This window comes from Pimephales promelas, chromosome 4 (genome assembly GCF_988280905.1).
Source record: "Pimephales promelas chromosome 4, fPimPro1.hap1.1, whole genome shotgun sequence".
NCBI lineage: Eukaryota > Metazoa > Chordata > Actinopteri > Cypriniformes > Leuciscidae > Pimephales > Pimephales promelas.
This window is the reverse complement of record NC_142772.1, coordinates 30,452,910-30,479,082: the sequence shown is the minus strand read 5'-3', so window position 1 is coordinate 30,479,082 and position 26,173 is coordinate 30,452,910. Positions and strand designations below refer to the sequence as shown.

The 26,173-nt window shown below is 35.8% G+C and overlaps 1 protein-coding gene across 11 annotated transcripts in view; it reads right to left on the bottom strand.

The window, feature by feature from the left end:
• Positions 1-3,839: 3,839 nt before the first annotated feature.
• Positions 3,840-26,173, bottom strand: part of fcho2 (FCH and mu domain containing endocytic adaptor 2) — a 42,019-nt gene continuing 19,685 nt past the window's right edge. Inside the window, exons 9-30 of one of the 11 annotated variants that reach the window (XM_089130258.1) lie at positions 21,524-21,568; positions 21,221-21,290; positions 20,910-20,934; positions 20,625-20,681; positions 20,367-20,424; positions 19,791-19,966; positions 17,277-17,301; positions 15,072-15,116; positions 14,203-14,248; positions 14,008-14,093; positions 12,210-12,287; positions 10,661-11,173; positions 9,699-9,814; positions 9,497-9,626; positions 9,058-9,117; positions 8,573-8,684; positions 8,193-8,348; positions 7,128-7,260; positions 5,800-5,999; positions 5,168-5,232; positions 4,300-4,464; positions 3,846-4,131 (exon numbers count right to left, since the gene is read on the bottom strand). In XM_089130258.1, coding sequence (XP_088986384.1) covers positions 4,109-4,131; positions 4,300-4,464; positions 5,168-5,232; positions 5,800-5,999; positions 7,128-7,260; positions 8,193-8,348; positions 8,573-8,684; positions 9,058-9,117; positions 9,497-9,626; positions 9,699-9,814; positions 10,661-11,173; positions 12,210-12,287; positions 14,008-14,093; positions 14,203-14,248; positions 15,072-15,116; positions 17,277-17,301; positions 19,791-19,966; positions 20,367-20,424; positions 20,625-20,681; positions 20,910-20,934; positions 21,221-21,290; positions 21,524-21,568 — 2,384 coding nt within the window. In that variant the 3' untranslated portion in view covers positions 3,846-4,108. Of the gene's footprint in view, positions 4,132-4,299; positions 4,465-5,167; positions 5,233-5,799; positions 6,000-7,127; positions 7,261-8,192; positions 8,349-8,572; positions 8,685-9,057; positions 9,118-9,496; positions 9,627-9,698; positions 9,815-10,660; positions 11,174-12,209; positions 12,288-14,007; positions 14,094-14,202; positions 14,249-15,071; positions 15,117-17,276; positions 17,302-19,790; positions 19,967-20,366; positions 20,425-20,624; positions 20,682-20,909; positions 20,935-21,220; positions 21,291-21,523; positions 21,569-26,173 lie in introns of all 11 variants that reach the window. The other 10 variants (XM_039649905.2, XM_039649906.2, XM_089130259.1 and 7 more) reach the window with 10 other exon arrangements.

Genomic DNA, 26,173 nt, shown 5'->3' with positions numbered 1-26,173 from the left:
TTATAATAAACAAAACTTTTTTTGTTTGTTGACGTTAAGGTTAATATAATTATTGTTAAAGCTATCTTTATACTATTAATGGTAATAATTAAAAGCAACTTTGTCCTTCTTGTCGATAACAGTCAGGACCTTAATCGTTTTTTGAACGAATCACTTGATAAATACACTCATTGATCCTTTCTCAGAAGAGGAAGTCATCGTTGAGTGAATGAGAATCTTTACAAACACGATTTCATGTTTATCATGATTTAATATAACATTAATTAATTTGCTGACACAACATATAGTGGAAGTCAAAATGTAAACAAAAATGGACTCAAACTAATGTCATACCAGCAATTCAGTTTCAAAAAGTAACGTTAGGCTATAACATTATGATTTATCCAACATTTTACTGGAAAAGGGAGAAAATATCAGCTCAGGTTTTGACAAAAATCCGGACAGCTAACTTATCACCTCACCTCCCAGAGAGAAAGATTACCACCCAAAAAGATTTAGTATTAACGGAAATACATTTTTACACAAATCTAATGACAATTTGCAAACTTGGTTTCCCACAATCATACAATCATTTCAGAAATAAAAACATTGCATCGGTATGTTGAAGGTATGAATGGTAAAGTTACAGCAACGTAACTGTAATAAAGCACATCTATTCTTACCGTGTGTCGTCCTCGTTGAACTAGTCAGCAGCTTTTCCACTGTGGGAGAACGATTCAGTGAGTGAAGGCGACGGTTGAAAATAGGCGACGGTTGAAAATTTCCCATCCTGGGAAAAAAAAAAAACGTCCCGGGCTAGTCGTTGCTGCCAACTACTGGCTTAAAGATGTAGTCTGCGCACACACACATACACAAATACAGGACTAATACAGAACACTAATACAGAAGAATTATTGTTAAACAGGTTTCTAAACAGCATTCAATCCAGATCAAGTGGTGTAATCAGGTCAGGATTAAGCAGGTCTAATGTAGATGGAACTGTGAAGCGTGCAGAGGACTTTCCCGAAAGGGTTCATGAAGGGGTCTCCAACCCTGACATAGGCTACGTAAACACATAAAAGACACACACGAGGTGTGTAAAGAAAGCCGGATGGCTAGCACATGTGGGTAAGTTTTATTTCACTTTGCAAGGAGCATTGGAAGTGCAGCAGATGTGTTCAGAAGCATGACTGTGTAAACATCTAAATGTTGAAATGCTTTATCGTTAAATCTATCCATCCTCTTTGCAAACTAGAACTCAACCATCAAGTGCACGAAAAATGCACAAATAAATGGAAATAAATCAGTACTATAATCTCTGCCTGTAGCACTCAGTTAAGTAATCAGATATACAAGGTTTTCAAGAGGACAATGTGTAAAGTTTACACTGTAAACTTATTGGGGGAATATACAAACGGGATTTCAACTTCAGGGTTAAATTAAGTTCAGATAAATGGCGAAACCGTTTAAACCAGTCTTAGCTGGACAAATTAGAGTGCACATAGGAAAAAAAGTTCAGACACCACAGACCAACATTTGTCTAAAATGACTCGGATTAAAGGTATTGCTGCTAATTTTCATCTGGACTCATGACAAAAGGAGTTATTATTGGTTGAAAATTGAACTGAAATTTTGAATATTTCTGAAGAGATATTTAAATGAAAAAACAACAACAACAACAAAAAAAAAACAAGACAGACAAGGTAGCTTTCTGTAGTATTTCTTATATTTGTATAGATTTATATATTACACATTTATTACTGACACCAAGCATCATAAAGCTGAGAAACATGGTGGAAATATTTGTCAAAATTTACATTAGGTGAGAAAAAAAAAACTTTAACACAAATGTTTTAACATGCCATTGAATGTGGACATAAAAATAAAGAAATAAAAGAGACTGTATTATTTTAATGTTCAAAAATGACTGAATATTGACGTGATGGCTGTAGAGGCAGCAAGAACCAGCTCGCTAACTACACAATTAGATCATATTCACTTATTTGGATGCTACATTGACATTGACGTTCACCAGTTGATTTCTGCCTCTGTACTGACACCAACACCACATTCCATACTGAAAACGACTGAATTAAAATCACAAATAGTTTTTAAAAAATGTACACAAAGACAGTGAGAATTTTGAATATAAAATATTTACGTTGTTACTTTACAAAACTGTTAGGCTGCTATCAAAGAGATAAAAAGTTCCTGGTGAAAACAAGACGCCAGTCTAAAGAACGTCATTGTTTTCCGATTCATTCAGATCCTTCATTGTTGGTATTTAGTGTTTTTCATTTTAAGGTACAAATGGTGTCTGCTATGGCTGGGATTGGGGTAGCCCTTGGAGATGTGGTCCTCCACAGAAGACAAGGCAAATAGCCCTTGTATGGGGGACAGACCCCCTTAAAGCACTGTGAATACTCACCACTGACTTCCAGCTCAAATAAAGACTAAATGAGAAAACTCTTGCCGTTGCTAAGAAGATGGTGAACTGCTGTGGGACAAAACTAATGAAATATTTAGAGATAAAAGAGCTCAAATCAATGCGTGGCAGTGGGGAAACTCTGGGACACTGCCTGCATTTAATCTTCCCCGTAACTTCCATTGGCACATTGTGCTTTGATCTGTATTTGGCAAACTTGCTCAAAGCAATTTCAAGAAACTAATATGTTCAGGTGATTATTAACAGAAAACACTCAAAAACAGACGTGACGGCACATTTGGTGAAAACATACCGTGTCCCTTCAAATTACATTTACCTAAAAATTTGGTAGTCTGTTGTTAATAACCTACACTGAAAAGTGTGCACGTTCAAAATTCACCTCAATATGCTAATATTCAAAACATTTTGGTCTGTTTATCAACAAGGATTCCAAATACTCACGTCAGTGTTTGTAATTAGAATAATCTCAGTTTCACAGTGAATTCTTTCGCTGGGTATTTTGGTATTATTTCTTCTTAAATTTCAAAATATTCCATCTATAAGGCCTGAGTTTACAGAAAACGTTTGGATGATGTCTATAACGGAAACAGAGTGTGCTTTGCAGTGCACTGTTTGAAGGACAAAGGCTAAAGTTTAGGCAGTGTTTTCCCTTCAATATCCTATTAGGAAGCATAAAGAACTGAACTGGCACTTCAAAAATGAAGGAAAAGGAAAACAAATGGGGGAAAACAATAAGCAATTAGACTTCAATAAGCAATTATTTGAAGTAAAGAGGCACTGAGGTCAGTGTATATACGTTTCCTTTTGCTGTTTAGCAAGACACACAACTAACCAGTAGGTTCTCTTAACAATGTTAAAGTGAAAATGGCACTAAACTGTAAAAACAATCCATAAATGTAATTGAAATTAAAAGCTTATACCTTCATTGCACATTCTTAATAATAAAAAAAAAAACTGAAAACAAAAGAAATTAGGGGGAAACAATCAGAATTTAGCATACGAATGTGCTCAGCTATGAAAAAGATCATGGCATTCTAGACAAGTAAGGCGTTCTTGTGAGCATGAAGTGATCTATTGCTGAGGCATTTTCTCCTGTTTTTCATAGTTTTTTCCCTCCTTTTGTTCTCCTCATTGTCATTGTGACTGACTGACTGACATTGTGAATACAAGTGGAGAAATGAATGCTCAACAAATATCCAGAAAGATTGTTAGTGCAGTGTTTTTTTGTCCTTTTCTGTTTAGATATGCTGCATGTTTATACACATATAATTCATATTACAAATTGTTAATTATTATACATATCAAAATAACATACACTACCGTTCTGACTTTATAAAAGTCTGAATAGATCAAAAAGTATCAAAGATTAAAGATTAATGATTTCATTCGCCAGTATCCTGACATTTCTCCTTTCTTTTCTTTTTTTTTTTATTTTTCTTTGTACACAGTGTTTGATACTCAGTGCTACGTTAACGTGTAGTATAAAAATCTCGAATCTCCAGAAAGGTGCTTCACTGGAACTGGATCGTTCAGAACGCAGAGAGGAAAAAAGGATGAGAGGCTTTTCAGCCCACTTTTTCCATCCCCTCTAACAATCCTGCATAAATATCATTGAGAACCAGTGACAGAATTAATGAAAGAACAGAAATGAACCTCCAGATTCCCTGCATTTAAGAGCGGATCTCAGCAGTCAGCCATATAGCGGCCTGTGAATATAAACAAACATATATTGACATTTTATCTTCTGTCAACTATGCCATTTCAAAGACAAAATTACCTTGAAAAGACGCTTGATTGAGATAAAAACTATTATAATATAAAATCTTCTGGTGGTAGTGTATTTGGTGATTTGGTGAAGCCATAATCATTCTTACCACTGGCGAATCGCTTCTTATTGAGGGAGAGCCGGTAACCGGAGCCGACTAGTTCCATATCTACACCAGACAGAGTGCTGCCCTCGCTGAAGAACTGAACAGCCAGGGTGGCAGGGATGGATGGACCATCAGACAGCTCAAACTTTGCCCTCAAAGAACCGGATCCTGACACATACATACAGTCAACATTGAACTACTTTGTGCCAGAAGACTTTTTTAATATGTACAACATTACAACACAAAATCGCAGATTTTGACCATTTTCCAATTCATTTTGCCTTTATAACTCTTATATAAATTCCACTATTTATTTGCATGGGAAATGAGAAACAACCCTGTAAAGCACTTTATTACAAGCTGAGGGTTTACTTTTGAGTCCAATGCAGGTTGTGTGCAACAAACTTCCTTATTCTGATTCGGTTCAGGTCTTTTGTATGCAATTCGTAAAATATAGAGCCTTTTGTTTACTCGAGATACCTTCAAAGGAGCAAGCAAAGATGAGCATTAGCAATGTCCATCGCATATGCAGGTTGATTTCTAATTTTTTCTTCTTCTCACTAACATTTAAATCAAATAAAACACCAACAATTAAAAGGACTAGCTAAGGTAGCTGATTTTGCACTGCCGTTAACACATTCAGTTTGCACTGCCGTTAACACGTTCTGCGACAAGAGGATGCAATGTTGTTTGTTCTGTTTGTTCATGTGATGATTTAAGTATAGAACAAGATTGTTTTTCACCTTAGTTTCATAAATCTTTTTTTTTTTTTTGTTTATTTTTTAAAGGACGATTTGAGTTTTAAAAGTTACATTATGTTTATATTTTTATTTCAAATGATCATTGGTTGACAGTGGTGTTTGTATCTTACCTTCATTTTCAGACTTGGCAGAGATGTCACTCAATTTCCATAATGTTTTACTCTGTTCTGCATTCCTAATTAAAACACAGTAACAATCAAATAGTTAAACTGAGCTGTGTAAGTGGCTCAGCTTATGCAAAAAATATCATTCAACAATTTGCGGTCAGTAAAAGTATTTTTTTTTAAAGAAATTACTACGTTTAATTTGTTCAGCAAGGGTGCATTAAACTTTAAATCAGAAGTGACATAAACTTTTATATTGCTACAAAACATTTCCATTTCAAATAAATGCTGTTCTTTTGAACTTTGTATTATTCATAAAACAATCCTGAAAAAATGTATCCGTTTCCAAAAAAATATTAAGCAGCACAACTGTAAAATGTAACAGGAATAAATTACATTTTAAAATATAGAAAAAAATTATATGAATTAATAATAATAATGTTTTTACTGTTTTTTATCAAATAAATGCAGTCACGGTGAGCAAAAGAAACAAACCAACCCCAAACTTCTGAAAGGTAGTGTAAATTGTGTATCTAATTTAATATTACAGTGATTGGGTCCATACTTCAGTGTTTATATGTATCATAAAATATTGCGTGTTTGTTTGCATGTTTATGTGCCTACACCCTCCAACTCACCAGATGGCGTTGGGGAGTGACTGCATGTTGGTGACTCCGCCCGAGACAGGCACTAGCACCTGTAGGTTGGTGAGCACAGCAGGGGGCTGCATGGCCTCTGGGTTGTATCGGTAGTCCACTCGCAGGTCTGTTGTAGTAGGGGCACATTTCCAGTACACCACGAGGTTCAGAGGCGTCGACTGAATCCCATTTGAACATGCCTGAGAAAGAAGGCCCAAAAGATCTTTGCTCACCACCGAGGACAATAGCTTATCATCAACCTGATTTACACAACAATAATCATGCAAACTAAATATCAACAGTACATATGCAAAATAGATGTACGATTAACCGTAAAAAGATTGTGATCTCGATTCAAACACACACGTGAACCTATTTCTAAATGACGATTCGGGTCTGACAATTAAACCTTTCACGAGTAGGATAATGGCAAACATTCAAATCTGTGATCACGCTGCCACTGACCCAGAGGGAGCAGTTGTTCATGTATTGGAATGAAAACAGCTTCACAAAAAAAAACAGTCTTTCCTTTTCTAATTCTCTCTAATTAACTCAAATTATCACAAAAGTACTGGCATTGAAATGTATAGTTTAGATATAAACACTGATGTCCATGGTAGCGATCAAAATAGAGTAAATATCCTGTTTTTATACGCAAACAGTTACACCAGTAGGTGGCGACAAGTGACAGTTAAGAAATATATAGTATACGTCATTGAATCATTCATTCAAGAGATTTGTTTAAAAATGCTGATTAATCCAGTAATGAACCAAGTGAAGTCTTTATGTGTCAAGTCAAGTCACCTTATTTATATAGCGCTAATAGCGCTATAGCACTAATGCCATGTTTCCTAATGATATCTCCCAAGGGTGGTATGTACAAAGTGAACAACAGTGGTCCTAGTACTGAGCCTTGTGGTACTCCACACTGAACTTGAGTCTATTTAAAAGAATGTTGTGGTAAATAGTATCAAATGCAGCACTAAGAGTGAGTGAGTTGTTGAATCATTTATTTAAATCACTTTTTTAAATAACCGCAAATTAAATTGTTTTTAATTAGACTGCAGCAATTTTGTCAGAACCTCTAGTAAATTTCATGTTATTTTGTTTAGTTGTCTATTCAGAATCGTGGGAGAACCGTGATTTCTATTTAAAAAATAATAATAATAATAATAATAATAGTGATTCTCAATTTATCCAGAATTGTGCAGCTCTAATATGCAAGCAACTAGAAAAGATAGTACTAACAAGCTTTACTCACGTGTTTCTTGAAGAATTCATGGACTAACAGTACTATCTCAAAGGTAACAGAATGGAAAGCTATGAACCTGGTACTTTAGGATGTCCACGTTGTAATAGGATGCAGCAGGATTCTGCTCAGAGCTCTTCCTGAGGTATGCCGTCAATGCAGACATGTTCAGCCAAAAGTCCTTACTGTTTGTGTCACTCTGGGAGGAGTCACTGGTGTCACACACACACAAAAACATAAAGAAAGCACAATTAGGACATTTACATTTATTAATTAACTTACATTTATTATCCACTGCGCCATCACCACCCACAGTGGATTTGAACCCAGGTTTCTCACACCAAAGGTATGCGTCTTATCCACTGCGCCATCACCACCCATACGGAGCTCAATAATTCAATGCTGTGTGTCATTGGAGCAGCATGGAATAACTAACCCTAGTCCAGCAGCTCAACTATTAAATCACAAATCCCTCCTGATTTGAATAGTCATGCTTGGGAACTGCTGGCACGAACTCCCACAACAAGAAAAAGGATGTGGGTGAGTTTAGCCTGAGCACTTTAGCAATCATGATGCTACTATATGAAATCATGAATAAAGTAAGAAGGCTGTTGCAAATATAAAAAAAAAATACATATAAACTTGATTTTTTAAAAATTATTATTATTATTATTTTGGTAATAAGGTTCAATAGTTAACCAACAATGAGCAAAACATTTTTTACAGTATTTATTCATCTTTGTTAATGTGGGATCTGGGAATAACATACCTCTGGATGGCCCGATTGACAAATCAGAATCAAGTATTCCACAGAGCCATGTAATAACTAAGATTAATAAATGCTGAAGCTGTATTGCTCATTCTGTTTAAATATATATTTTAAAAAGTAATTCATTCCTGTTATGGCAAAGCTGATTTTTCTGCATCATTAGTCCAGTCTTCAGTGTCCCATGATACTTCAGAGATTTTTCTAAAATGCTGATTTTCTCATTATCAATGTTGAAAATAGTTGTGTTGCAAAATATTTTTAATTCTTAAATGCATCCTTTCTAAAATAAAGTTAAATCACTTTATCTGAAAAACTGGCCCAAAAACAGTAGTGTAACATTAGTAGAATCAAGTTAGTATAAAGGCACACACTCACCTGTGCAGTAGTTGCTGGTTAGGCATAATTTGCTCTAATCTGCTGGTGTTTGAGAGTTTGAAGCTGAGTACAGCAGGAGACGGACTAGAGGTGAAAATCTTGATGATGCCGCTAGGGAAGGACAGGGTCATGTCTCCTGTGATCTTCACAATGCACCTAAAATCACATTTAAAAAAAAAAAATATTTTACCGAGATCCCACTCACAAAGAGCCACTGAAATATGTCAGAGCTTAGAATATCTAGACTAATGAACTAATGAATTATTTTAGAAAAAAATAATTTTTCCATTACTTTTTAATTCTGATATTTCAAGATTTTGTCGTGTGTATAGTATGTAAAGTCTGTGTGGTCTTCGCAGGGCAGATGACATGAAACTCACTTGCTGGGATCTGCTCCTTTGAAATACGCATTAACCGACTCTGTGAATGCTACAGCAATGGGCAATGCATCCTGGGAAGCCAGTGTCACTGGACTGGGCCCACGAGATATCCCTATGCGGGAAAGGATACGGAGAAAATCAGACAATAAAAAAAAACAGACATCCAAGTATGAATAAAAATAAGAGGTGTTCTGAGGAATATGTTTCAGTCAAAATAATTTAAACCTCAGCACTGACAAACAATGACAGGTCAACAGGTAAAAGCCAAGGAAAAGACATCATCCACACTATTTCTACCATGCATCCTCATCAGCCACAATGCACCAGACGCACAATAGTCAGTTTCACAATTCGAGATCGTTCACATGGTGAGTCACAGAATGGTTTAGCAGATCGGGCAATGCAATTGGTTGATCAAGGAGAGATGATCATTCATGAGTTAGTAAGTTAGAACAAATGTTCTTCTGAGTTCTTTCACACTCTACCTGCCGGAGTTTCACATCTCTTCTCAAATGTGGGCAGTTTCCCCACAAAAAGATCGTCCTCTTAATTCAAAATGATGAGGAGGAAACAGGGCACAAAAAAAAAAAAAAAAACAGGGCGAGAACACATTTCACCAGTGAAGAATGAGGATGGAATGATCTGGTAAATGATGTGTTGACCATACGATGAAATACAATGTGTAGAATATATTAGCTTTCCTTACACATGGACATGAATATAATATATATATAAAAAACATTCTGAAAGATATCTTGTATCCTAATAACAATAGAGTATATGAATGATGACTTTATTGTTTTAATAATGAAGTAATACATGTATTAAATGGTAAATGATATGAAGTATTCATACATTTTGTAAGCCTGAAGTGAATGTGAATTAGCGTGTGCAGCTTGTGTTCACAGGAGACTGAAGACTCACCGACAGTAGGTGTGTTGCTGGTGCTAAGGGAGGTGTTGGAGCTGAGAGAGGAGGAGCTCTCGGCACGAGCCAGAGGAGCAGCGGGAGGAGGGCTGGAGTTGGACAGCTTATGAGGGCTGAACGGCCGGCCCTGTAGAAAACAACCAACTGATTAATAATTCACTGCATTCAGGGGAAATCAGGAAATATCTTCTTTACTCACAGCCTCATTGATGTCCATCAGCTTGGCTGCTGGCAGTTTGGGCCGTGATAATGGTCTTGGAGGAGGGACTATGGCTGCTGTGCCCAGGGGAGTAGTCGGCCTGTTTGGAGGTGGTACTGTCCATGAAAAAAAAAAGACAAATTTTAGAACCACAAGATGTATGAACAAAAGGGGTTTAAAATACGGAGACAGCACCCTCTGAGCGTGATTTAAAAATCAGCAATGCCGAAAAACATTCAAAATGTGGCTATACTGGATTTGGCGTCATACAGAAAACAAACTAACAGTCAAATCCAAAGATTACACCTGATGTTCAGTCGCATGCAATGGCCAATGTCACAATATAAACATAAAAAAAATAAATAAAATAAGAACAAGAAATTATAAGATCAGGTAAGGAAACTGAAAGAAACATGCACTTTAAACCATCTTAGTCATTATGTTCTGGTTTTAGAAAACATTGGATATGATATGTTCTGACAAAGTTTGCAGAAATACGTTAATTTGAGTAATTGTACTGTTGCTTTGTGTAGCTGAACCAAAATTATTATGAAAAAATAAGACAAAAATAGAAAAATACATAGAAAACAAAATGTATTGAATAAAATATACTGTATAAAACAAAACAAAATAAAATAAAACCAAACTTGGGTCCCACATTTATTTTACAGTAATAAAGACTATGATGGCTTCTATGTGATTATTTGGTTACATTTGTATTATTCAAATAAATAAACAACACAGAAAACACAAAAATAAAATAAATTTTCACCAATCAAACAACAAAAGTCAAATCGTACTGAAAAAAAAAGAAAGAAAAGAAATCCAAACAATTACAATGAAATAAAATAAGTTGTAAAAACATCAGGTTTGTTAAAATCTCAGTATATTTATCTCACTCTCATGTAGCCATGGGACAGTGTTGGTACATGCTTATGAAAACTCTCATTCCTCAATATTACCATCCTGCATGGATCGGGCTGGTGCTTCCTTTAGAGAGGGGGTGCTCTCCTCTTTCCCAATGCTGCCAAATGGGTCACCAGTCTCTCTGAAGAAAAGCTTAGGCTGTTGAGACACGGGCACTGACCGAGGTCTCGCTGGTTGATGGGATGGTCCACGACATGGCACAAAAGCATCATTGAAGGCAATCCATTGGCTCTGGGCCCAGGCTGAAAGTGTGTCTGGACCAGCGATGGGAGCACTGAGAGGGGGCTTGTGGGTAGCGTAGTCCTTAGGAAGAGCTTGTAGGGCTGGAGGTACGCTCAGAGCTCGAGTCGGGCCAGGGCGGAGGGGGGCAACAGCCTCGTTGGGGAGAGGGGTGGAGGGAGGAAAGGGGAGAACAGGGAATGACGGGGTGCACGGCTTGGCGAGACTGGCAGGAGAAGGGAGTTTGGAGGGAACAGGCAAAGCAGGAGGCTCGGTAACATCAAGACTGATTGCTGAAGGAGAGGTGGGCTCCGACTGTAAATCCACTTCTGTTACGGGGTCATCAGAGAGAAAAGAGTAATGATGCTTGTAAAAATGAACCATACTGTATACTGACAGGCATGCTGAAAAGACTACATGGAAAAAAATATGACAGAAACACAGATGACCTGGATATGTATGCAGAGGATGTACTTTGTTCTCTTAATCTGAACGTGTAATACAGCTCAATATTTCACATAATTACATTAAGTAAACGGGAGGGAAAGCCTTTTTTAAATGATCAGTGAAAATTATATATATATATATATATATATATATTAATTATAATATTTATAATATTATAATTATATTAAATATATATTATATATAATATATATAATATAATATTAATATATAGAATACAATTATAAAACAATAAAATGAATACATTAAAATAATTAAAATATAAATATAATAAAAAATAATTTAAAGTAAAACAAAACATTATTAGTGTACATTAAAAAAAATACAATGGAAAAATAATATTCAAAATATTGTGGAATCCTACAGAAATATGTATTTAAACATATTTTTAAACATACTGTAATGTGGTATTCTTAAGCAAATAATCAGCGAACCTTCATGCACTCGTTAGTCTTTACAAATACAAATACAAAAAAAACACATTAATAAATAAAATAATGACATACACGGAGGGCAAAAGGATATAAAATTGTTAAATGGTGTCGGTGTGTAAATTCTGTCATCATTTTGTTTCAACTCTTATAACGTTCCCATCATAACTTTGTTTCACACAAGAGTAAGTAAATGATTATACATTTATAATTATTTATAATCATAGTACAATAAAGTGTGTCTCTGTCCTTATCTTCTGTGTGCAGAAAATGTAAAAAAAACAAAAAACTTATTTTCACAGATTCATCTCTAAGAAATATTAGGATCTTTAGCTGGGGGTGAGCTCAAGCAAAACATTCCTCTCATCATTCACATTTTTGTATATTTCTTTGCCATTAGGGTCAGTGTCTGTTATGGGAAAAGTTCTATTCTGACGATCAAACTGCAGGCATAGGTTATAAGCATTACCTGGGTCTTCAAAAACCTCATCATTTAACTGCAGTGGGGGAGATGTAGGGAAAGATGTTAAGAAGAGAGAAGCCAGGTCTAAGAAAAAGAGCATTGAACAAAAACAAACCAAGGATGAGAAAAAAAAAAGAAAGAAAAGAAGACAATGTAAATGAGGCTCAGTTAAAACATATGAAGGCGTGGAAAAAATAAAATACTCAAAAGCTAATCAAAAACACCTAAATAGCACACATAATTTTTAATAAAATGCAAGTGCAATTCTTTGCTACGTTACTAATATCCTCTTCACAGCTCTTTTTGTTCATTTGCCAGGTCAGAACTATAACAAGATGATGTTTGACAACATCTGTGACACGGGGACTCTAAACTCCGCCCTCTGACCGTGCCAATTAACTTTGGATTATGATTGGCCCTCGTGGATAAGGTCAGAGCTTGAATGACGGGTTGGATTTTTATGGTGACTGCATTATCAGAGAGAAAAGCACTCACTTGTTTGCAAACAACGCCTTAATGTCAAACTAAATTATACCCACAATATTTCTTCCAAAATAAAGTATAACAATAATATAAATAGTAAATAAAAACTAAATTCTAAAATATTTCCAACAAAATAATTCAAATCAACAACTAAAAATAAATTTGCATATATTACATACATATACTGTTAAAACTACTTTGCACCTGCACCTTTTGCTAACATACAGTACATCTAAAAGATAATATTTAAATTCAGTCAAAACCACATACTGTCAACTGCACTATTGGCCAAGATATAGAAGCTGCTAATGATGTCAAAATAACATTTCATTTCAACAATCAAGGTCAAGAGCTTCCAGAGAGAGACTGAGATGAGGGTAGAGCGTGAGGAAACACTGACCGTACTCACGGAATACACACAGGAATCTTATTCATGACTTAAGGTCCAATGCATGAGTAAATCGCACATAAAACCCATTCTTAAGTAAAACTGACATTTAATTCAATGGGAAATTGTATGTATGCACGGATTAACAGCATGGACGATTTACAAAAAAAATAATAGAACCTATCACAAATAAAACCTAGGGTGTGTAAAACACTGTAGTAAAAAATGGGGAAGAATGAAGAGACTACGCAAACAGCATTCCTCCAATAATAAGTCAAGCAATTCAATTATCAGCAAATAATTTAGATATTTTTGAAATTCCTGTTATAATATCAAAATGCAAAAAACAAAAGTTAACAAAAATAGACTAAACAAGCAAACAAAAAAAAAAAAAACACGTTTTTCCCATGGCATTCACAAAAGAAGTCGCAGGATAGATTGAGTGAGATATGAAGTGGCTGTGGGATATGAGGGTTTCCGTGACAACAGCAGCCTGAGCAAGCTCTCTAGAGGCGACTGTAGTGGACTGGAAAAGCCCAGACACTTTCCCCAGCCTGTAAGCATCATCAATAATAAAGGAGGTCAGACCTAAGACAAGCCTCCCAGAGACTGGGGGATGGAGGAGGTGTAGGGGGTGAATGACTTACGACTGTCTGCTTGTACAGTTTGTGTGTGTGTGTGTGTGTGTGGTCGGTAAAGAATGTTTTGACTCCATCACTGCCAAGCTGAAATCTGCCATTGAGATTATTGTAGATGTTAACCAATAATTTACTGAAATATGATTGTACTTTAATATACATTTTGTGAAGCTCTGAGATATAAGGAAAAAGACCATTGGGATTTGGATTTATAATTGATGTCTAACAACAACAGTTCACTGATGTAGTAAGGACATTAATACAGAGCTGTACCCAGAAGTATTTGCAGAATTACCTGACGAGTGGGGTAGAGACGAGCTGGAGCCGGTGCCGGTCGGGCCAAACGGATCCAAAGACAGCAGGTCATTACTGGATAATCTACTGTTTGGAGGGGTTAAAAAAAAAGTTGTACAACATAGTGCATAAATGGTTACACTTTTGATAAAAAAAAGAGAAAACAAATAAAGGTTAACAGCAGAATTTATCTTACTCATTAAAGGATGGCTGTGGTATCCTGTGTCGTGTCAGTTCATCGCCTGTAGATCAATCAGAAAATATGCAACTGAGTAACGGAGCAACTCTTCAGGTTTTATTTGGGATCTGCTGGTGGCCGGTTGCATAAACTGCTTTGACTAGTCTTAAAAGTTAGTATTCTAATTTTAACTTCTAAAAATCAAGGTAGAATGGTCTAATTTGAATCTAATTTGTCAACTAGTTCTTACAACAGTCTTAACATAGTGGCTAAGTTTATGCAACTGGAGCCTGTTGCAAGAAACCCCTTTAATTCAGTCTATAAATGCATCTTTCTTAACTTAGGGGGTTCTTGTAACTGGGCACTGCTCATTAGGTCCCGATTAAAAATGCAGCTCATGTGTTTCATGAAGTAAATATGATGTTATCAAATGAAATACTAGATTGTTGCATGTAAAAAATGAAAACCTACATGGAAGCCCATGGAAAGCTACAATAGTCACTAATGTTTCTGACCATTAAGTGCCATGTTAGTAGAGGACTTTGCTACATGAGACACATGTCCATGCAACCCCATTTGTCACACCAAATACATACATTTAAAATCGCAATAAATGATTGGCATAGTACATTTGAAATGGTATGTATTTGAGATCAAATACCAACGACATACAGTATTATACAAAAAGGACAAATGACAGTGTTAAAAGACAACAGCATAAATTAGTAATGCTCATTTTTGAACAAATTATTAACTTAGTAATTTGCACATTTAGTTTTTCATTTTTACTAGCACACTCCACAGGAATCCCTCATTCCCACCAACACAAATGCAGCTGCGGACCAAAATAGAGCGAGTAGTACGCTGACTTCCGGGGGAATACTCACCTGTCTTTGGATTTACAGAAGGGAATGTGTGTTGTCGTGTCATTCCTAAAGTGAGTATGTTTGAGATCCACATTTACAATAACATTCAGTTCTGAATATTCTTCAGTTTATTCTATACGCCCATTTGTATGTCTGTTATATGCCTAGTTTCTGGGCACATATTACCGGTAAAATTTAAACAGTAAAGAATACGAGACACACGTCAGGTTTTGAACTGATAGTAACACTATATCGCTACATCTATAATCGCTACATTTGATATTACCATATTGGAAATTGGCCGATGGTACACCTTTTATTTTATTTTAACAGTGTCAGATGAAATTGGATATTTAACTGTGCACATTTAATTTACCTTTGCCATCATCCAATGCTCAGTAAAGTTTAATCTTTAAAAACACCTAATAATTTAATAACAATGTTAAAGGGGGTTAAAATGTTATGCCCTTTTATGAAGTCTTGATTTTGTGTTCATGGTGTACTTGAATGTTTTCATGCTTGATTGTTCAAAAAACACATTATTTTTCACATATTTCACATTAATACGGTCCCTCTTTCCCCAGTCTGGCTCGAACACGCCGATTTCGATAAAACCCCTGCTTCCAAAATACGAAATGTGCTGTGATTAGCGCCGCTTGTTCGGGAAAAGTGATTCTCTAGCACAAATATTAAAGTTATTTCAAACTTCCACTTCGAGCCTGATTCAGACCCTGACAATGTTAATGAACAAGAAGATTGTGCAGAACGGATTTCACAGGATGGTTCAGAGTGGTATGTTTTTTGCAATTTTCTTATACATTATAGATACGATGCTATCCACCATTTAATCGTGACATTTTTCAGAAAACTAAGATAATCCAAACAGTAATCGATCACTAAACCATGATTCATTTTCCTAAGGCGAGAGCTTTAGCAACAGAAAACAAGCTGTTCTTCACAAAACGTGCAGCGCACAGATAAACTTTTGGGCTTTAATGCCCAGGAACAGAAAGTTTGTAAGCCCTAGTAAGGTCAAACAAATGAATTTTGGAAAATTGTTGTGGGGAAAAAAACAGCGTCTCTTCAACATAGCGACAACACTGTCTTCTCTAATGCAGCTCAGCCAGGCTTTGTCTCCCTTTTTGAGTATTCTGTGGGTGGAGATTATTTAAATGAGGAACATTATGACTTCATAAGATCCGGAAAAATTGCGTTGTAGTTCAAAAGAGCCATTCACTGTAGTTCTTGAGCAATAAAACATCTCCCTTTGGAGTTGACTTTGAGCTTTGAAACCTTGCAGATCTTTTTCATGCTCAAACAGCAACATTACACAGTAACTAAAGTTAAAAAAAATTGCAAAAGCATAATAGGACCCCTTTAAATATAGTCTTTAGAAAATTTCAAAATGAATATACATTTTTAAAAAATAATGTCATAATGCCTAAATTCACGTCACTTGTAGCGTTTTAGTTACATTTTTTTTTAAATTCTGTCCAACAACATTAAGCGTAATTCGTGTTGAACACAAAATCAAATTGTAAATTGGATTAAACAAGTTTCCCTAAACATATAGAGAAAGAATACTTATAATAGCATCTTAGTGTGATTTAAGATAAAACACAACATGAATTGGATTAAAGGACTTATCGGATAAAATGATCTGCCAGATTTGATCAATTTCAGCACGTAAAGGAGGCTGTGGTAAATGCGCTCTTTGAAGAAATGTTTACCGTTTCAGTGCAAGACTAACAAAACGTTTCTACTGTGATCTCAATTACTATGTCTTAAGGATTGAAGGTATGCAAAACTTTCCTAGGAGGTTCAAATTGTCGCTCTTGATGTGAGAACATGCCGCAGTGTAAACACTACGTTCTGGCATGCATCTGTGTTCGTTTAAGCCACAATTTACTGGAAAAATGTAAAATTATGATGGATAGAAAAACATAAACACACAATTAAGCAGTTAATCTTGCTCATGGCTTAAGGAGGCAACGCTGTGCTACTCAGTTGAGGAAAAAATGGGAGAATATGTTTATTTTCTCATGGGATGAGTTGGCTTTGGAGGGGTCACCAGAGCAACATGAAGGAGGCTTGGCGAGAAACGTCATGGCCAAGAAAAACGAAAAAGAGAAGTCAAAATGATAGGCGCTCTCCAGAGCCAAACCTTCAGAGTGACATAGGGATGGAGGAAGGACGAAAAATAAAAATAAAAAAAGGAATACTCACTGGACTGGTTCTTCTTCATATGAACCTGGAAATGAAAACAGGCTTTTATTAATGAGAGTGAGAGGAGTTATGAAAACAGCTGAAGACATGAAGTGCTTCATCCCCACATTCATTCAATGGATATTGGCCTCACAGGACGAAAAGCACACACACACACACAAGTACGAGCAGAGAAACAGACTAGTGAGAATACATATTTAAACCATCAGTTCAGAAACAATATTCTGCAGGCGGTCTAAACATGAGGAAATGAGTGGCAGATAATTCAACCAAATTCACTACCGGGATTGTTTTGGAGGCTGAGAAATGTCAACAAGAGTCATCTAGCAAAACAGCAATAAATGCACAAAGATGGGCTTGGTTTATTGTGCATTCAAAGTGACTCATATTAAGCATATCTGGAGGAGACTCGGATGGAAAATAATTTCACTTGGTGTTCGATGAAAAGTAACACATCAGAAAAGCAATATATAGACCGTAAAGGAAACTAAACTGTGAAGGAAAACACAAATACACATGCATGCATAAGGAAAAGCGAAGGCATGGTTCAGTCCCATAGGCAGAGACTGGCAAATGGGTTCAATTACAGCACACAGGCCACACACCCGCCAATGAAACAGAGAGAGCGCACATGAAGGGAAAAGAGAGACAACAGAAGACTAGAGGAAATGGAAAGCTCAATAATACCAATAATCTACAACAGATGACAACAGATTCGTCATCACCTAGATTTCCTTACTTGACCAAAACTGCCATAAAACAAATCCGCCTAAAAATGAAACCGAGTCGCGAAAAGAAGGAAATGTATGATATGAGACACAAAGACAAATGTTCAATATGAACAGTGTGAGTGTAGTTTTTGAAATGTGTAAATATTTAAGAGGTTAATCTGAGTGATTACCGAGCACATTTGGAAGGAGACAGAAAGCTCAAGCCGGGTGAAATGAATGATGAAGAGCCTCCCTAAAAGATGTGTGTTAATCCATCTCAAACAGAGCAAACAGAGGCGGCAGTGAAGGTGTCTAAAGTAAACTGCTCACTGAAAACACAAGCTGGCACTTGTGAGGATGTGTTATTGCAGAAATACATCACTCTGTCGTTTCAAAGCGTCACAAAGGGATGCAGAGCGAGGGATGCGGAAAGAGAATGTAAAACAAACACCAAAGGCGAGACTGAGAAGCAGAACAGATGAAATCTTGGGCATAAAGAGAAAATCACAGTTGCAAATGATGTAACTGATAACTCACCTAACCAAATTGTTTTTATTCTGTCCATATCTAATATTTATCAAATCATAAACTACCTTTTAAAAAGGTTTTTTTAATGTTTCTGAAAGAAGTCTATTGTGCTCACAATAGACTAATGCTAGTGCTCACAAAACAGTAATTTTGTTACACATTACTACAATTTAAAATAACTAATATATATATATATATATATATATATATATATATATATATATATACGTATATATATAAAATGTAAATTATTCCTGTTATGGTATTACAGTTGTAAACAGTTGTGCAGCTTAAAATTTTGGTAAAAACTATATAAAAAAAATTCTTTCAAAAGCAGTTATTTGAAAATAGAAATCTTTCGTAACATTGAATTGTCCCTTTTGATCAATTACTACATCCTTGATGAATAAAAGTATTAATATCTTTCCAAAGAAAATGAAGATAGCTGAAAACATTCAGAATCAGGGACAGAATTGTTTTAACCCACAGGCTCTGAGCTTGTCAAGACATTGGCCACCTTTATTAACTAAACATCCTTTTGTTACAGGCACAACTCCTGCTTTCATGTGTCTGTGTGTGCGCGTGTTTACGTGATCTTAATCATTAGAAACAGTCCCCCTGTACTTCCTGTGGTGAGATGTCAGGCAGGAAGTTGCATGGGTTTGTTTACCAACAGCACACACACATACACACATGGTCCACAGGCCTAACACACACACACAGCTCACAGTCTGTGCAGGAGGAACAGCATGACCACACAACTCTATGATAAAATGACAGAAAAGTAGGTCACCTTTGCACAAAGCAGTACGTGTGTGATGTCACCCATTATGTCATGACGACCAACCCAGACTTAAACTACTTGAGATTTATTAAATGCTCATTCCCTCACTGGAAACGTTTAACGTCCATTGGGCCTAAGCAATATTGTTTTCAACGAGCTAGTTAAATCCTTATATTGACCACAGGTGCATAACAAACACACACACACACACACACAATAAAATTGCACTCAAGCACAAATCAGGATTGTAAAAAAAATGTGTGAAAGCATTTGCAGTGTCTCTGATGACTGCCTGTAAATATCATAATCAACCAGTGCCCTCTAGTGTCTGCTGGGAAAATGTAGGTTTTGTGGGATGAAGACTGTAAATATCAACCAATCACAACTCTCTTTGCTAGAGGGAGACCAGAGTGCATTGTTCTGTGTATGAATGAATGTGAGTGAAAGGTCTGTATGAGGAGTATATGGTCAGGGGTGTGATGCGTCTCTTACGGCAGGGGTGGGCGAGAGGGTGATGTTTCCAATAGAGGCCTTCAGCTCATCGATGGTGGCTTTTTGTTGGTGTGTGCCGTTGTTGTTCTGCACGGGTTTGATCTGGACGTGGAATTTTCTTGGCTCATCCTCATCTTCTGAGTCACTGGATGAATAAAAGGAGTTCTCTTTGGCATGTGATCAGAACTGTTAAGGAAAATGGTTCGCACGCAAAAAAAAAAAAAAAGATTCAGCTATAGTATCTTGGGCTAGATGGTTAAAAATATCATATTGTGTGTTTTATTTATTTCTTTAACATGTATTCTAGTCCTCACAGAGTGATTACGCAGCTCCGGTAAAGAAAACAGAAGACCGAAGAAAATCTGATGGGATGGAATGACTTGGCAGCGATTGAGAAAAAAAAAGTGCAACAAAGAAAAATATCACAGTATGTTCTCAAGCCAAAAAAAAGTGTTCAGAGTTTACATTGAGTAGAGGCGATGAAAGAGATAAAAGAAAATGTTTCTGTGGCTGAGATGAAAGCGTGTGTGAGGGATGGGGGGGAGGGTGGAAGAGATGGATCTGGAGTAAGGATATCATTCTCGTTGACTTCTGGTCGGATACAGAAGCCCTCCTCGTCCAGCTGAGGCACGTTCTGCAGAAAAAACACACAACACACCACAGACAAAATCCAATTATTCACACTCTTCAATACATCACAACACAAGCAGAGTCCGACTGAGGTAAAACACACCATTGTTAGCAATATCACAAGAAGTATTTACACGGTGTTGTCTTTACTTAACATTGTAAGAATTATAGACAATCCTTCAACAACATTAGGTCACCACTCACGGCGTTATGAAGATCTATAGCACCGTAGAAACCCGGGGGAGCTCCGTTGGAAGCGTTCTGGAAGAAGGATGAACAAAAGAGGCTTTGTGGGCGCGACTCGCATGGAATTACTCCAAAATAACCAGAGAGCATACTTTGATGAGAAAATTTGGTTCATATTATGAAATTTCAGAAAAACACCTTTAGTTTGTATTAATTCAAACACTCAAATATGCGGATTATTTTCTCCAATAATAAGAATAAAATTAGAAAGGCAATAAATTGAATAAGCATAAATATACTCACAACTGCTTCTACTTCAGCTGATTCACTATTTAAAAACAGAGGGAAAAAAGTTGAATGAAATGCAGAATTACTATGCAAATATGACATTATAATTAGTGAAACACAATAATACAAAAATGATCAATACCAAAATACTGTTATCTTAACCTATCTCAACATTTTTATCTTCCTCAATGTCACATCAAATTAAAATAAGTATCTCACAAAATAATATGAATAATGGAAAGTTTGAGAATGTAGTTAAAATAGTTTCATTATTTAAAAATTTAGTAAGAAACGTGTTAAAAAGTAAAATAATATTCAAAGCTTACGTGGAATCGGTGTCTTTATCTCTCCGCCGGCCTGGTATGGCAAAGGTTTTTCTTTTTCTGGGTTTGGCACCTAAACAGACACAGCAATGATTGTAACAAATCTAGACAAATATGGTTCCATCTGAAACAGATGTATATCGCCTTTAAAATAAAAAGCAAAGGCTGCAAAACTAAAATTCAGAGTGAATTATTATAAAGAGATTTAATTACAGACATTGAAGAATAGATATATATATATATATATAACAAATAAAAAATTGGAAGAGAGACAAAAAAATAAATAAATAAATAAATCACGCAGACCTTCTGTGGCGATTGAGACATTACATTCCTCAAATTCGATGGGCCCTGTAATGAAAACAGATAAAAAATACAAATAATTAAAGGGATGTTGTTTTACAGTATCTTGGATTCAAGAATTATAATATGTTGTAATTAAAATACATTTTTACAGTGTTACATAAAAACTTGCACTTTATTTTAAGGTGTCCATGCAATTACAGTGTAATTATACATTTAAGTACAGAGTAATTAATTCAAATGTACTTACTATAAAAGGAAAAGTGTTTGTTTGGTTTAGCTTTAGTTGCATGTAATTATGCATAATTTACAGCTATTACTACATGACTTTAAAATAAGGTGTTGCCAAATCTTGTTCTTAAGTCCTCAAAAAACAAAAACAACAAAAAAAAAAAGAAAAAAGAAAAAAGAAAGCACAGTCACAGACACACACAGGTCAGATTCTCTGGTAAACAAAAGTACAGAGTCATCGACGGGTCTTGTGGCAATCAGCACAATCTGAGTTCCCTTTAAAGCCAGAGCATGTAGTTCACAGCCAGCATGCAACACACACTAACAGATGCACACTTCTGTTTTGTAACCTCAGAAATCAAACAAACACACAAGTCCAATGCAATGATGTAAAGCACTAGTCAAATGCCGTATAATAACAATAATAATTCATTACATGTATATTACTCAAAGTGCTTTACATAGAAGGGGGAATCTCCTCCACCACAACCATTATAGTCTCCACTGAAAATTTGAATTAATATAGCAGTGAAATGACACGCAGACGGCTGCAAAAAACAACAAACTGCACGCTTCATTTCTTGCTCATCAATTTTGCATATTTACCTCCAAGCTTTTACACTTTTAACGTGACCCATTTCCACACTGACACAAAGGGATGAAAGGATTTAAACAAACAAACTCTGCTTCACCATTTTCATTGTATTTGGCTGCTCAGGCTATTGCAGTCAATGTGTCAGCAACGTTTCTACTTCAGAGTGAAGTCAAAATATGGAATAAAATGAAATCAGTAACACTTTACAATAAGGTTCATTAGTTAACATTAGTAAATGCTATAACTAACATGAACTATTGATGAGCAGTGTTTCTATATATATATATATATATATATATTTTAATATTAGTTAATACAAATACAGCTGTTCATTGTGGGTTCAAGTTAGTTCACAGTGCATTAACTAATGTTAACACTAATACAACCTTTGATTTTAATAACGTATTAGTAAACGTTGGAATTAATATTAACTAAGATTAATAAATGCTGAAGAAGTATTGTTCATTCTTAGTACGTTAACTAATGTAGTTAACTAATGAACCTTATTGTAAAGTGTTACCACAAAATCTAATTTTAATCTGATATCATCCATCACCAACCCCAGTTACTTTGGCTATAGATTCTCAATAAATACCCTGAACAGCATATAAATATTAATTCTGTGCTTTCGTGACTGGTCGTAAGGAGAGGAGGGATGCCCCTCAGTGCTCTAAGAGCCCTTTAGAGCGGGTTTTCTTTTGTGTTAATGCGCGTAAAAGCTAATGCTTGTCCAAGAAAACGAAAGACAGAATTTTACTACTACCAGACCCCAGTAAGAGAGCCCGGGGTGCTATTTTCATTGCACAGAAAATGCCTTGACCTGAAAAAACAAAAGCGTGTGATATTGAACTCAAGCGGCTCAACAGAGTTTCCCAGGAGAACGGCGTCCGTGAGAGGACCTCATGCGCACCGTTCAGAGCGGTCACGACAGGCCCACATCACACACATCATACTGACATAGATACAGTATGACTGATCTACTCCACTGCACCAGATCACTTCCCTCTCTCAGCTCTCTCTAACTGTTTGTTTAAGATCATCTCTGAACACACAATCAGAACTAAAGGTTCACACACACCAATAATGAAAGATCCACTCGAATTAAAATCACATTAAACTCTTATAGAACCACACACACACACCTTATTGGTAAATTATAGTTAAATATAATAATACTACACAATAAATAAATGCTAACCTTCAGATTTTTTTTTTTATAGAATTCATAAAATGAACAACAAACAAACACAAACGATAACTACAACTGCAGACCAAAAACAAGAAACAAAACCTTCCCAAACATTCCCAAAATGAGGCTTGATCAGATCAAATAATGGTCTCTAAATAATGGCTAAATTAGAAAGACGGACAAAACTTTTTTTCTCCATTCATTGCAACAATCAGCAAGTTTGTCCAAACAGGTTTAGCAAACCGAACAATGAAGATTGATTTCTAAGATTTCCATGCAGCTGCAGGCCTGAGGAGAAAGATTCATCTAATTAAGTGATGGCAATGGCGAGGAACGGTGCAAATGACAACACTACCAGGCTCCATCTAACAATATTTATGCACACAATTCCAAACATTAGACACAACAATACTATCTAAATCTGGAAAAAGGGTATTAGGTTTTGTTTAAATTCATGTAAACAGACAGACTGCTTCGTTTACATGAACGCATGTGTTTGTATGTATGCGTGTGTGGGTTTAGCAATACTTTGAGGAAAAACATTGCTGAAAAACAGTCCTTTGGGAATGTTTGAAAAAAAAAAAAAAAAAGGTTTACTAAAACTCTAAAAAATGCACGTCAGTTTTCGTTTAGGAAGCGTCTTTAGTAATTACATATAGGTTTATTAAAATAAAAAATAAATAAATAAATAAACCCCCAGAAGTTCAAGGTATGTCCTTGTTTGGATTGCTAGGCAAATGTGTGCTTTTGTGAGTGCTCATACACATGCATGTTTGAATACGAGAGGTGCATGCAGTCATGCATTAACGGAGGATGTTTTTATAAAATTGCATATGTTGAGCATGCAGCAAGGAGTTTGCGTGTCTGGCTGGCGGCCAGTTCACAGCCCAGCTGGATATCGCTGAACTGCTCTTGCAACCTCCCCACAGCCCAGCGTGTCACTTCGGGATTGTTTCCGTGGTACAAAGTTTGTTCAACCTCTCTCTCTCTATATATATACTGGTTAGGGCTGCTCTGATTTCATCAGCGTGCCACACAGGTTATTGCTCTGACAGCGGCGCAATCCCTAATGAACAGCTTGATACGGAGGAAGGAATGTTTTGTTGACCAAAACAGCTTTTAGTCTCAATTAATTCTGCTGTCAAAACAAATGGAGGGCAACCAAAAGCCTGAAAGTTTAGTCTAGACCCCTGGGGGTCACCACTATACATTCATACATGGTTTAATTGGTCTACCTGTGTATGGCATTTTATATACATACACACACACACACATACAGTATCATTCAGAAGTTTGGGGACAGTATTTTTACTGTGAGAAAAAGTGACAAAAGACATGTTATAATGATACAAAAGATTGCTTTTTTAACATAAACGCTTTCGAAATAGAAAAAATAAAGGTGTCAGGGTTTCCACAAAAAACACTATTTTTCTATTTAAACATGAGAAATGTTTCTTGAGCATCAAATCATCATATTAGAATTATTTCTGAAAAATCATGTAATACTGAAGACTGGGGTAATGATGCTGAAAATTCAGCAAACTTCAGGAATAAATGATAATTTATTGAAATGCTGTAAAATATTATTACTAGGGCTGTGAAACAATTAATCGCGATTAATCACATCCAAAATAAAAGTTTGTGTTTACATAATATATGTGTGTGTAGTGTGTATAATTATTTTGTATAAATACACACATATGCATGTATATAGAGTATTTAAGAAAAATGTGTTATTAATATATAAAATATTTATATTTATCTATAATATTAATTTTGTGTAAAAAAATATAAAGTATATTCATGCAAATATTTCTTAAATATATACATGCACGTGTGTCTATTTATATATACAAAATAATTATACACACTACATAGTATATTATGTAAAAACAAACTTTTATTTTGGATGCAATTAATCGTTTCACAGTTATTTAAAATAACTGCCAACCCCAAACTTTTGAATGGCAGTGTGTGTGTTAATGTATGTATGTATAATTTGTAATTACTTATATAATCATTTTGGCCATTGATAAAATAACATAATCTCAAATAATAAGTATAAGATTGTAAGAAAACAGGTTACCACAGCTAAAGTGTGTATTTTTTTTTTAAATAGTTTCCCAAACACTCCCTGTATCTGCAACTGGATGAATAAAATGTATACCGGTAGTCCCGCCCGAAACAGCACAGTAATGCATTGAAAAATCACTGGGAGCTGAAAAAGTTGCCAAGCCATGTTGAAGGCAAAATCCAGCATCTAGTGTACAACATTTATATTGTTAACATAATTGCTGGCTAAACCAGTGTAATCATGCTCCACCACGCCCCTTTAAGCTTTGAGCAAGATTATATTCTCTATGTGAAATGTGAAAAAACTTCCACCCTGTGAAAAGAGGGAGAAGCAGGAGGTCAAATGAAAGGTCATGGAGGGATAAGTGAGGAAAAATAGCAAGAGCACAGGGGGAAGTGTAGCCGTGTCAAGCTCTATCAATCTCAAGTGGCTTAATCTCGTGTAAAGGTGCGCGAGTTTGACATTCTACTTAGCATGTGACGCTAGTGTTAGCATGTGACAGCCAGCGCTGGCTGAGACCTGGGCTCAAAACCCCTGTAAGGGTCAGAGCTCCACAAATCCTTC